This window comes from Alternaria viburni (genome assembly GCF_023758015.1).
Source record: "Alternaria viburni strain BMP 2772 chromosome Unknown scaffold_9, whole genome shotgun sequence".
NCBI classification, from domain to species: domain Eukaryota; kingdom Fungi; phylum Ascomycota; class Dothideomycetes; order Pleosporales; family Pleosporaceae; genus Alternaria; species Alternaria viburni.
Genome location: NW_026055778.1, coordinates 629,472 through 642,178, shown reverse-complemented (window position 1 = coordinate 642,178; position 12,707 = coordinate 629,472). Strand labels below are relative to the sequence as shown.

At 53.1% G+C, this 12,707-nt stretch overlaps 6 protein-coding genes across 6 annotated transcripts; all 6 read right to left on the bottom strand.

Annotated features, from left to right (window-relative positions):
- Window positions 1–269: 269 nt before the first annotated feature.
- FAT1 (long-chain fatty acid transporter fat1) lies at window positions 270–2,302 on the bottom strand (the record flags this gene model as incomplete). The annotated part of the gene is made up of 4 exons (XM_049353997.1): window positions 270–774; window positions 821–1,746; window positions 1,813–2,198; window positions 2,296–2,302. 4 exons carry the CDS (start codon window positions 2,300–2,302, stop codon window positions 270–272), a joined length of 1,824 nt encoding a protein of 607 aa, XP_049211617.1.
- Window positions 2,303–3,060: 758 nt separating this feature from the next.
- On the bottom strand, window positions 3,061–3,816 carry J4E79_005118 (uncharacterized protein; the record flags this gene model as incomplete). Its single annotated transcript, XM_049353996.1, has 2 exons — window positions 3,061–3,225; window positions 3,331–3,816. The coding sequence occupies 2 exons, from the start codon at window positions 3,814–3,816 to the stop codon at window positions 3,061–3,063; spliced, it is 651 nt and encodes a 216-aa protein (XP_049211616.1).
- A 366-nt stretch (window positions 3,817–4,182) lies between these two features.
- On the bottom strand, window positions 4,183–5,774 carry J4E79_005117 (uncharacterized protein; the record flags this gene model as incomplete). The annotated part of the gene is made up of 4 exons (XM_049353995.1): window positions 4,183–4,248; window positions 4,304–5,170; window positions 5,221–5,432; window positions 5,474–5,774. 4 exons carry the CDS (start codon window positions 5,772–5,774, stop codon window positions 4,183–4,185), a joined length of 1,446 nt encoding a protein of 481 aa, XP_049211615.1.
- Window positions 5,775–6,650: 876 nt separating this feature from the next.
- J4E79_005116 (uncharacterized protein) lies at window positions 6,651–8,733 on the bottom strand (the record flags this gene model as incomplete). Its single annotated transcript, XM_049353994.1, has 2 exons — window positions 6,651–8,107; window positions 8,160–8,733. 2 exons carry the CDS (start codon window positions 8,731–8,733, stop codon window positions 6,651–6,653), a joined length of 2,031 nt encoding a protein of 676 aa, XP_049211614.1.
- Window positions 8,734–9,010: 277 nt separating this feature from the next.
- On the bottom strand, window positions 9,011–10,249 carry J4E79_005115 (uncharacterized protein; the record flags this gene model as incomplete). Its single annotated transcript, XM_049353993.1, has 1 exon — window positions 9,011–10,249. The coding sequence occupies one exon, from the start codon at window positions 10,247–10,249 to the stop codon at window positions 9,011–9,013; it is 1,239 nt and encodes a 412-aa protein (XP_049211613.1).
- A 607-nt stretch (window positions 10,250–10,856) lies between these two features.
- J4E79_005114 (uncharacterized protein) lies at window positions 10,857–11,944 on the bottom strand (the record flags this gene model as incomplete). The annotated part of the gene is made up of 3 exons (XM_049353992.1): window positions 10,857–11,014; window positions 11,169–11,252; window positions 11,413–11,944. The coding sequence occupies 3 exons, from the start codon at window positions 11,942–11,944 to the stop codon at window positions 10,857–10,859; spliced, it is 774 nt and encodes a 257-aa protein (XP_049211612.1).
- Between the last annotated feature and the right edge of the window lie 763 nt (window positions 11,945–12,707).

Genomic DNA, 12,707 nt, shown 5'->3' with positions numbered 1-12,707 from the left:
GTGGATGATGGCCAACTGGGATGGTGGCGGTTGTACTTGATAACTCGGATTTCCTTGGTGGCCTGAATCAGTCACCAGTACCCCTCACACAAGGAAGAGGTTGAGTAGGTCTGCAGCCTACACCGAGATGAAAACATGCAAAGTAGATAACTGAACGTCAATGTAGGCCCTAGGAAGCGTTGAAGTCATGGTGTAGCACTCAATCAGGAGCAGAAAGGGCTCTTAGAACATACGGTGCATTTGGTGTGAGGTCAGCCATAATAGAGAGACTATGACAACCGTACCCTCTTCTCTACTACAGCCTCCCAATCCTTCTTCGTGAATGGGAGATACCGATCACTACCCTCTGGTAGCCAGTACAGCTTATCCTCTCCAGTGATCTTATCCGGATCAACACCTTCCTTCTTCAACCTACCCTTTTGAATCTTCAAAGTGCCAGTATACTCTAATGCAGGCGTTACTCTTAGAAACAGCGGCACTGCATAACTCGGTAAGACCGCTTTCGCGTGCTTTGCCAGAGCTGCGAAGTCGAATGTTGACTCTGTGACTCCATCTGCCATAACGATAGATGCAGTCCCCGCTCGGCCGTCGTAGCCAGGCACGAGGACGCCGTATGCGTTCGTTTCAGCGATCTGCGGGAACTTTCCGAGCATGTCGGCTACTTCGTTTGTCGATACGTTCTCTGACTTCCAACGGAATGTATCACCTAGACGGTCGACGAAGAAGACGCGGCCATCGGCATCTTGTCGCATCATGTCTCCCGACTTGAACCATCTACTTTCATAAGCTTGCAGTCGACGAGATTGGAAGGATGACTTACATATCGCCCTTCTCGAACACATCCCTAATTCTCCTATTCTCTGTGGCACCTTCGTTCTTGTAGTAGCCTGGTGAAGTAGCCACCGTCTCCGGTGTTAATTTGTGCAGCACCTGGCCTGGCTCGTTCACTCCACATCTGATTGCAAAGCCGTTTGCATCTCTCATGATCTCTTCCGTGTCAACATCCATCTTCACCCTCACTTCCTGGTCGCCGAACCGCCAATTCCAGATCAGCCCTCGGAGACCTATGCTATTTGCCGTGAAGGGACCAGCGTTGCGATTGAATGTCGCCCCTAATCCATCGGTAGCCGCATATAATTCGTTGATGATGGGTATGTTGAAACGCTCACGAAAGGGTTCCCAGACGTCAGGGCGCATGCCGTTGCCCCATGCCATCTTTACTTTGTGTTTCCGCTCGAATGCATTCGTCGGGCCGTTGAGTAGATACCTGCAGAGCTCGCCGACATATTGAATGATATCCGCATCTGAAGCTGCGACTTCAGGCCAGAAGGTCTTGTGCGAAAACCTCCGGCTCAATACGACTGTACCGCCAGCATGAACCATCGGTGTAACGCAAAGGCCATGCGCAGCCCTGTGATAAAGTGGCATACATGTGTACATTCTGGATGCCGGTTTCAGTTCGAGGTATTTGGCGGCGCTGTAGCCAGTCAAGAGCTCGCGACCAGTGCTCAAAGTCACACCTTTGGGCAGTCCGGTCGTTCCGGAAGTATACAGCAGCGAGCGGAGGGACTCTATAGTAATGTGTTCGCGACGCGAGTCTGGTATAAGAGTCGGGTTCGGTAGCGACGCGAAGAACGAGGGATCGTAGTACTGGATCTTGATGCCGGTCTCCTCGAGATCCGTACGGCATGGCTCGACATTGCTCTTGACATCGGCGTCTGTGATGAGGAATCTGCAGTTGCATAGCTATTGCAGAAGTCAGCCAGTGTCTATCCGCCTAGTTCCAGGAATACTTGCCCTTGCGCAATGCACCAATCCTGTCCCAGTGAGGTTCCAGTTGACGAAGCTCGGGACAGCTCCAATCCCATCGAGAGCAAACCAGAGCATCAGATACTCCGGGCTGTTCCCGCCATCCACAGCAACCACCTCATCAGCTTGTATGCCCAGGTCCTCTATCAACCAATTCCCCACCCTGGTGAATGCATCAAAGAACTCCTTGTATGACCAGATTTTGCCTTCGAAGATGAGGAATGCATGGTTCGGCTGGCTGCAGACCTGGTCTTCGAAAGCGTGGTACGTGAGAGCACGTTTGCGAGCTGCACGGTCGGCGATGAAGTCAAGGACATCTTGTGTCGGTGAGAGAGCACCGCGTTTACGCCTAAGGTCATGGGCAATATGATATTTTGCGTTGAGGTAGGCTGCTAGGGCTGCTGTGCCTGCTGCTCCGGCGATTATGGGTACTTGAAGATAGTCAACATCCGAGAATACCACGAGAGGATAGAGGTAGATGCTTACATGCCATAGTAACGACCACTTTCCACTTATCGTCCGGTTCCAGAGGTGTTCATCAAAGATACAATGACCGATCCGTCTCTTTAACCCCAATCAACCGGGTGTACCAAAGACAATGCGGGAGAACAGATAATGTGATTCATCGCAAAAGCTTCCTTTCGCAGGGAGTCGGGGAAAGCTAGGTGCACCGAGGTTGTTGTTGTCGCAGAGACGCGACTCAGGGACCGTCGACTTCCCCGCATTCTACCGGGTAGCTTATTTCCGGGCATCCGCTACAGGGAACCCCAGGGGTTTGCTACCATATCATCTGCAGTTTCTTTCTAAGTCGAACAGTCAGACATGTCTTACGATCATTCAATCCAATACTCTGCAGTTTTATGATCTTGAGGATCTCTCTAGACCCGTTGTTGATAACATGCTCTGCGGTTGCCGCACAGGAATGTTGTCGAGAGTGTATGAACGCGCCCATCGTCCACGAACAAGAAGGTTAGAGCAATGGGCAGTTCTGGAGCTTGTGTTGCATCATGCGGTTGCTGCATACATAGTGGTATATTTGATCAAGTAGGTAGTATAGAAGATGGTGTATACTTCTACTCAATTGTTTTTGTAGCATGGAACGTATTGTTACCTCTCCTAATGAGGGGGTCTCACGTCGTTTGATCCTCTTAATCACTATCATACTGCATCTTGCATCGCGCGGCAATATACCGCCAGTTTCTAACTCCCATACAAACAACATCTCATCCTGCCCCCTTCATTCCATCTTGTTCATCTCTCCAAGATATCTACTTCCTCTCCTTCCAAGGTTGAAAGCCATTCCCCTACCATAGCGTCTAGCTTCTTTACGTCCTCCCCATCCTCATCAGCCACAATCTCATCATCTTCAATCTCAAATCCATGACACTGAAGCCATAGGGGAAGGTCCTCCGCCCCCTGCGTGCGATATATCGTTATCTTTTGGCCGTCCCAAGACTTGGACCGAAGGGTGATGGAATGTCTCCAGTACCCATATCGTCTCAACACTTTCAAGAGACATACATATACTGTCTCGCAAACGTGTTGTTCTCTAACCCACTCTTGCGTACCAGCCCAAGAACCGCTGTTGAGGTCGTAAAGGGCTGCTTCTGCTTCATCAATAGCTTCAGGTGTGTTCTTCTTATTGCGATCAAAAGTCCAGTGCTGTATCGCTGAGCGGAAATCGTCGTTTGTCCATTCTTTTGCTTTGGGGAATTTTGCTGGGTTCCAATCCTGAGCGAATTGTTCTGCCGTCTCGTATTCACCCTCAAAGCGTTTGTACTCTTGTGTTGGTGAGGAAGGAAGGGTACATACGCATCCAGACCGATGGCGTATGTAACTCTGCTGATAGTACGGAGCTGGCTCAGATCTGGTAGGCTGACCTGTTGTAGCTGGGGCAGTCGCCGCTCTCCTGTGGTGTTCATAAAGCTGCTTATGATATGACTTGGCGGTAAATTGGGCTTGAGGGACAGTCATCTCATCGGTTGGTCGTTCGTTCTCGGAAGGCATCTTTGGGTATAGCCTTTTTATGTTGTGCTTGTGGGAAACTTTTAGATCTTTTGCTTTGGGGTCGAAATGTTGTAAGTCAATATGTAACTTCTAATGTCTGAGGGCACGCTTTATATATGAGCAGCTTTGCTTCTGTATTACTCAAATAGTTCGCCCACTTTCCTGGTCGTTTGGACTATGGATATGTGCGGTAGCGAACCATGGTCGAAAACCTGAGGCTACGCGAGTCCCCCAAGTCAGACTCGCTCATACTCGATGCATGTCATGAGTATTGGTTCAACCTTTACTTAACTGGCGGCTCGTGTTCTACGCCGACATTCAACATGATCCACACACGCCTCGTATTTGGCATGCAAGTCCGCCACCTCATCGGAGAACAATCGACCGTGGCTCGGAATAGTCCTCCGCTTCAGGGTACCACTCTTTCGACTGCTACCATGATGTTAGCGATCTCATCATCGTCACTTTTGACCGTATTTGTACTTACATCTTTCTTCACCTCGGATTTTACCCTCTTAATCACCACCAGTCCAACCCTCACATACTCGCCCCGCTCTTTATCCGTACTAATGATTGCCACACCCAAAGCCGGCGCAACGATCAGAACCTCACAAGCCTCATATGCCTCGACATCGAAAAGAACGCGCGCATCATGGTAGCTTTGATCGCGCATCTGCACCTTACACGACCGATACGGACTCTTCCCTGTCGCTACATCTTTCCCGATAGCAGTGACATCCGTCACCGGCCCACTGATCCTCGCCCACCCATCTTTCAACTCACCAAGCGGATTAAGTCCTTTAGGCACGACCCTGCATCCTTCAAGAAACGCACAGAAGCCTTGCAGCGAAGTATTCATACCTGTAGTAAGATCACCTAATCCGTAATCCACAGGTCCTTCCCCAGACATGAACGACCAAGACGGCGCGGTCCAAACGTCAGACCGTTTAAAAGGCGCAACATCATGCCTAGGTACCCACAGGAGCCACTTGGCGAAATTCCGCTTCCACAGTCCCGCAGCGCAGACGTCGCCAGTCATGCGCTGCAAGACGGTCATGACGCCTGAGATGGCGGGGAATTTGTCTTTGGGGTATGTTATCCCGCGGGCGGTGTAGTCGCGGACGAGTTGGAACCATGCGTCTTGGCCAATGGCGGCACCGATGGGGAGGTTGATGCTGTAGACTACGGCGTCGAGGGTGTAGAGGTGCGTCCAGCCTCGCCTTTGCTCTTCGTGCGAGATACCGTCGGGACAGCGCCAGAACATGTTGGCGCTGCCAAAATGGAGGGAGCGGGATGGTAGGAGTTGTTCTTGGAGGACCCAGGCTCGTGTTTCGAGGGGATCGCTTGGTAGTGCCTGGGTTTTGTTAGCAAGGAGACGACGGCGTCTCGGGGGATGGAGCCTACGTAGTTGCGGGTCTGTTGAGCGACGAGATATACTTCTAGATCACCTTCGCTATCGTGGATTTCAATACGTTCAGTCATTGGCATCTTCCGTGGTCCTAGGAAGCCTGCTCCGCAATGTGAAGCGTTGGATGCAGCAATATTGATGTATGATCCTGAGTAGATGTCGGCCATGACAGCCGATTCTTTTTCCCAGTCTGCTGTGTCATCTTGTACTGAGAGCGAGAGTATAAGCATTAGCATATGTACTGTATACAGAGGAGTCGGTTCATACCAATTGCCAAGCAGTCGATCCATACGTACCGTAGACCAAGAAACCGTACCACCATAGCAGCATCTTGAAGGGTCTTAGGAAGATCTTGGAAGCCGATGCTGCTCTTTCGCATTGAAAGCGTCTCTGTGGTAGTCATGAACGGCAACCCATTTCCCCAACAATAGCTCAGCGTTGCGTACTTCCCTTTCTGACCAGCGGTCGTTTCGACTAGCTTACATTTGGATTGAGAAAACAGTTCTGGCCACTGCTTCATGTTTTCGGCTAGAGCGTCGGAACTGGGCATGTCATCGAGATCCAGCACTCTTGTAGGCAACAGCGAATCTTGCTGGATCGCAGAACATCTCTCATGCCGGGCGTTGCATTTATCAAACCAAGCCCTAAATTGCTTCACTGGCGTCGGGTCAAGCGAGTCTTCTAATTTTACTGGCTTGAATAAGTTCGGAGATGGGGTATCTTGTCTTGGATTAGCGTCCTCGCAATGGGTCAGCAACAAGATCCTATCCAAACATACCAAATCTATTTCGAAACTCCACAGCAGTAGCTTCATTTATGCCCTTGTCTAGATAGAGATCCAGCTTTGTGCCGTATGTTTCAGATTCGGATAGATGAAGCCATGCTGGAGTGGCCTCCATGTCCACTTCTTGTGCGACTCGTTGGTAAATCGGTCGTGTTTCCACATCCCGTATGAGCATGCTGCATATTATGCAGTCGATAGCGCTTTCTCTCAGTAATGGTAAATTGGTTTGGCGTCTATCGCATATCCAAGTTTCGCTGTCGTGGCCCCAGGGCATGCCATTGTCGTCGGTCCAAGATTTCTTCTTCCACCCTGGAGGATGGTCGCCGCGGGCGAGCGCGCGGAAGGGTATGGAGCTACAAGTAATGCAGAGTGACATAATCAGTGTATACAAAATTACTAGGGGGAATGGCAATGGTGAAATGTGATGTGAGAAGTCGGGTGTGATTAGTGGGACGTACCTGCCTGTTTACAGTCAGCCTGCAGGTGCTCTAGCCTCACGTGTCTTAGTACATGGGACTGCTCCCCACAACCAACTTTGTCTCTCTAGAAACACTCTTCATGGAGTGCTGTGATTTCATGCCATAGCATTGATTTCTCTCATATTTTATCTATCCATATCATCACCACCACCCCATCCACGACCTAATACCCAACCCCACCCCCCTCAGTCGGCAAATCAAACCACTGGGAATTCCCACCCGTACAAGTTTCCCTCAGATACGCCCACGCCTTGGGCCTCTGCCTCCCCTCCAACCCCGGATCCAGCTTAAGCGCCATCTTATACGCCGCCGTCTGCCCGCTACTATCAACCGGATCAACGTAATCAGGGATATCGCCAAAGTCCTTCTTCTGCAGCCGCTGTTCCCACGTAATGCTGACGGTGCCGCCATCGACAAAGGCAAAAGGCGTGTTGTCGACGTAGTGCAATTGGATGCCGAGGCCGTACATGACGGTTGGGAACCATTTGTAGGCGGAGTAGGCGATGAAGTTTGGGACGGAGGAGACGGGGACGACGAGTTTGGAGTGGAAGGGTGGGGCGGTGTTGAGGTCGGCGGCTTTGCCTTTGCCTTTTCCTTCGTACTGGTTTTTGGTCTGGTTGTCGAGGCGGGAGGTGAGTTTCATGAGTGTGATGAGCGTGTTGAGTTCGGGGCAGCCGCCGTAGAGGTACTGGGGATGCTTCTTCAGCGATGAGATATGCTGGCCAACGGGGCCGGTCAGCTGCTTCTCGTAGACGTCTGCTTCCTTGATGTACTGGTTCATGCGGCGCAGGATGCTGGGAGACATGGACTCCTTGCGGTTATCGATTTGGAACCGGACGTGGCGGACCATGTGGAAGCGGCCCAGGTACGCGAGACGGTCGAAATAAGTCGAGGTATCATAACCGATGGAGAAGGTGTTCGTAGAATAGAACATGGGAAGTGACTCCTCGCGGACCTGCTTGCTGACGCGGGTGATACCGAGGAGATCGCTGGTAGCGAAGTGATGCTCTGCATTGTCGTCGTGGAACTGGACGACCTGATCGTCGGTATAGTCGCACAGATGAGGCCTGATGGGCCGGTCTGTATCGAGTGCGAGCGCATAAATGCGCTGACGTAGCTCCACAGAAAGCTCCATGAACTTGTGGAACTTGGGCTTCAACATCTTGCACCTGCCGGTGGTATGACGTTCGGAGTGACACTGGTGACAGAGTTTGCAGTCCATGTTGCGGATACCCTTTTCTGCCATGCAAGTGAGGCAGTGAGTGGGCGTGCGATATCTAGGCAGACGGGGTCGCACCGGAACGTTGGAGGTAATAGGAGGTGGTTTTATCGCGCGTCTTGCCTTGGGCTTTGAAGGTCCTGGCGTGGGATCATTGACTGGTGGAGCTAGCGGGAGGATAGGGTTGAAGGAAGGTCCAGAGAGAGAAAACGCAAGATTGCTGTCGTCCTCGTCCCTCAGTGCTCGGAGGTCGGCTTCAGAACGCGATGAGTGCAGTAGACGACGACGACGTGTCAAGGCGGTGGATGCCTGGAAGTCACTCGAGCCAGTAATCGATCCCGACGAAAGAGGAGCGTGGTTCAGATTTGCTGCGTCACGAAGAGCGTACATGTATGAATCGGCTGCACAAGTTAGCTGTTAATCCTCACCAGAAAATTAACGGGGTCCTCTTACCTTGGTTCCTCCAGTAAGTCTCCGCTTGCCGACCATTCGATTGCCCTGACTCACCAGACGTCGGCCCACCAGTACCAAATCCCGAGCCTGCTTCGATCGCTTTCTGAAAGTCTTCATCGTATTTATAATCGAAGTATTCCTGGCCACAGCGGTCGCACAGAGTCCGCTCATCTCCATCCTCCTCACGAGGGTCAGGCTTCAGGCAGCAAGACATGGGCGGCAGAACGAGATTTCCATTGACCACCAGGTCAGTAGGAGGAAGGAGTGGAGCCAGAGATGGTTGCGCGGGTGCGTGAAAAAAGTTCTGCGCGTACACCGCACCACACCCAACGCAGACCCAGTCACCGTCGTCCATGGTCCAGTGCTTAGAATCTGGACAGCATTTCGGGGAGTCGCCTATGATGGGATGTGGACGGCCTGGTTCCTGGTTGACCTCGAAGCCATACTGTGTTGGGCGGATGGCGATGCCAGACTCCTTCATGGTCAAAGCTAGCTGTAAGGCCTCGGGGCTGCAATCGTTCGGCCAGAAATCACTCCAAAAGTTATCGTTCACTTCGTAGTCGTCGTCGTTCATTGTCGGCGGCTGGTAGCTGGGTGATTGTGGAAAGGTTGAGAAGTGAGAGAGCAGGTTATTTAAGTGATACTCAAAAAAGTGAACGCGGTGAGTGGGCGATTATATGGGAGCTAGCAAGAGAAGCCTAAGAGTTTCCACTCCGCAGACGAGGAAGTGAAAGCGCGCATGTGACCACACTGTGCGAAGTCAGGAGTCCGTGAATCAGATGAATCGGGGAAACGCACATGCATACGACAAATCAATCTTTCTTCATTGGTAGATTTTCGAATCACTGTCTTTACCACTTCTTGCCTCCCTCATCACTGAAATCACGTCCCTGACGCTCCTGCTCTAGCCGGGCATCAAACTCTTGCTGAGCGCGCTGTCTCTCCCTAGCCCTCTCCTCATCGCCTGCAACAAATGTATACGAGTCTCCGAGCGTGGACCCCTCCCTTTGCTCCCTGCGCTCCGGCTCCGCTCTCCGCGATGGCTGCTGCTGTGGCCTTTGAAGTGGCGCTGCTGCTCCTCCGCCGGTGCGCCTGAGGCGATCCCATGACGACTCGCCAGGTCTTGCTTGAGATTGGGATTGGGGTTGTTGTGGGTTGTTGACTTCGTCCTGGAAGAGGCCTCCAGTGGGGGAAGCGTCGTCATCGAATGGAAGGGATGAGGGCGGTGCTTGCTGGCGTTGTGGAGCTGGTTGTGATGTGTCGTTTGAGAACGTCTCCCATGTGTCTGATCCCGCGGTTCTGGTACCCCACGATTCGTTTCCAGCGGTCGGGCTCATGTCGTCGCCTCCATCAGCATTCTGTTGAGACTGCTTGCCCCAGCTAGCCTGTGGTGACGGGCCACCTCCTGCCTTGTTCCTGACCTGCTCCTGGAACTGTCGTCGCCTATCCTCAATCTCACGTCCTTGTTGTGCGGTCCGTTGCCCTTCAGCGTGTGATGAAGCCTTCAACTCCTGCCCAAACTGCTCCAGTTTCGGATCATTCGAGGTATTCACCGCAGCCAAAGGTTGCGCTAGTAGTTGACCGATGATGTTGCCCATCTGTCCTGCCACCAAAACGTACAAACTGAATCGCCATGTGTGTCGTGCAAACATCGCCATGTTGCCCTTGATCGGACCAAACTTGTTCCGGTCAATGTCCTCCACCTTTGGCTGGTAGAAGGGATACTTCATCTTATCCATAGTCCTCCACCATTGGTACGTTCCTGCAGCTGCACCCGTGGCGGCGAAATAGCTCTTTGTCTGCTCAAGCTGATATATGTGGAATGCGAGCGCCTGCGCTTCTTCTGGGTTCAATTGGCGGCCGACTTTGCGCTCGGCGAATTTAAGGGTAGTTTCGGTCTTGAAGCGGACGGCGCGGTCGGAGAAGCCCATGAAGGTGCCTATGATCGGCAACGGCTGGGGCAGGACGCTCGCGTCGAAGCGAGCGCCTGAGGAGGGCGGCGACGCGGAAGCATATGGGTCGTTCGAGGAGGGGTACGGGTTATCGGTGAAGCCTTCCGGGGCTGTGTTGTCGACGTCCTGGAGCACCATGTTGGTATGTGTGGGATTGGGTCGTGATGGTGTGTGGTCGTAGGAATTGGTGCGTGGTGTGATGAAGAGACATCAGAGCTTAGCTCAAGCGTTGATGACGGCATCGAACACAACCTCGGGATCAGGGTCCACCTGGCAGCTGCGAACACCCTGACACGATACCATCGCCCAACTAGCGTCTCGCATCGTGACAATTATTGCTTATCACTTTCGTCTACTCCAATTACTTTAAATGAGAAAGGATTGTCACAAGATTCAATACGGTCTATTTCCATGTTCCCCTGACCCAGCGATACTCCCTCGGCAGAAAATGTACGTACTTATACAAAAGATAAAGAAAAATCCACTCCAAGTTCGACCAAACTACTGCGAACCCATATGCTCGCAAGGAAGCAGAAACTAGACTGTGTTGAGTGAGGAAAGTACCCAACTTCGCTTCACAAAACGCCGCGACCCAAAGCCGCCTGCAACGGCCAATTATGATAACCAGAAACACCCTCGAAGGGTACGATGAGAAAAGCGACGGGCCAAAGACTTGGTCCACCGTTGCGCGCGATATGTTTTATATACTTTTGCGGACCCAGAGTGTCGTCGACTGATCACATGCCTATAAAATGATGCAGCGACAGCCAGCTGTAGGTTCCTCGTCGTTGTCTCTTCGGCTGCCAGTTTTGCCTGTCTTGGCGTTTTCCTCGTCGTCCACCATTTCCTGTGGCTTGACTGTCATGTGCACCACGTTAGGCGAGTCTGTCTGGAACCGGCAGTCTGTCCGATGTCAGTGGCTGGCCTTGGAGTCTGGAGTGTCTATCGATGCGGGCTGCGCGTCGTGGCTGCATTAACCAATGATCGGCATGTGCCGAGCGATTGGACGAGCCGTGCCAAGAACGTTGACATGATGCGATGAGATGGAGGTGCTTACCCTTGAGTGGGGATTTGTCGTCGAGCATGCGACCAAAGTGTATCAGTCGTATTGAGCCTGGCGATGTGGGCCGGGTCTCCCATTCTGTAATGACGAGTTAGCGGTTTGCACGAGGAAGGCTGCAAAGGGATGCTCTTTGGGCGCCATGCAGATCAAGACGGAAGACGTCAACATAGCCACCCCACTGTCGAGCCAAGCTTCTCCCAGGTCTTGCGCCACGTAGAGAAGAGATGCGCATGCGTACCTTCTCGCCAGTCCCGCCATATCAGCTCCTTGAGCGTGTATACGCTGATGTTGTAGGGGTCCATGTTCTCGACATTGACGTTGCGCTTCTTGAGGTACTTCTCCTCAATCTTGTAGGGGTGTCTCGAGCCGCTGGTGAGGAGCAGCATTATCACCAGCACGGGGCCATTGGTGTTGTCTGGGTTCGCGGCTGGTGTATCGGTCGACGGCCCAATCGCCTCGGTCTCTGCGCGATTTAACGCAGCAGGCGGTGCGGGTTTCGCAGACGGGGCAGCAACGACGGGCGCGTCCTCAGAGGCGCTGATTTCGGTCACGTGTGGTGTGGAAGCTGCTATCGCGGCTGGAACGGGGGTCTCTGCGACGTGCGTGCTCGTGCTGGCGGGAGCTGGGACGGCGCCCGACGCCTGGAGAGTTCGCATCTCGACGGGGCTGGACGACAGGCCTTCGCTGCTGCTCTGCGGTCGCGACCCTGCGGCGGGCTGTTGTGGAGTGGTTTGCGGTGCCGTGGGGGCTTGGTCCGCTGTAGACGCCATGGTGGTCGGCCGACTGCACTCGCGACGGGCGGCGGCGATGCGAAAGGGGAGCGATTGGACGGGCCAAGCGAGGGGACGACGATGGCACGGCGGGGGGATTCTTCCGGGCAGGCGTCGTCGGTGCAGAGGGCGCGGCAGCGAAAAATAGTTTGGTGTTGAGATGTATCGGGCCTGTGGGCGTGAGAGAGAAGGTCGGGCGACCGTGCGCGATTGGGAAGTCGCCGTCGCCGCCTTGTTATGCCCTTCTCCGCAATCCGCAAACGCGGCAAGAGCGACCCGCCGTCTCCACCCAGAGCCACTACTGAGCCGAGAACACCGCCTCAATACCTGGGCTTATGCCACCCGCCCAATGTTTGCTGGTACCGATAGACGTGAACCAGCAAACTCTTCGCCAGCCGACTTGTGCTTCTCCTGTCACTGCCTACACTGCTAGGCCCGCGACGCGCCAGGTTCTGCCTCCCCAAGCGTCTGCCCCTGCATTGCATGTCCATAGCCATTATTGGTCAGCTGAGCTGTTCATGCATCTGCTTTACGCCACATGCACACCAGTCCGAGTGGACCCGGGGCTCGTTCCGAGACACCCTGGGAACGACAGTAGACTGTCTTGTTCAGCATGTCATAAGCAAAGAATATGCGTCCTGACGTTTTCACCATCCCTAGTCAGTTGCCAGAATGCTAGGTCTGTCGAATATCAGATCATTATGACGAAGGATCAACCAGTCACACGCAAAGCCAGAATGCAACCTCGAGGCGTGCACAGCTG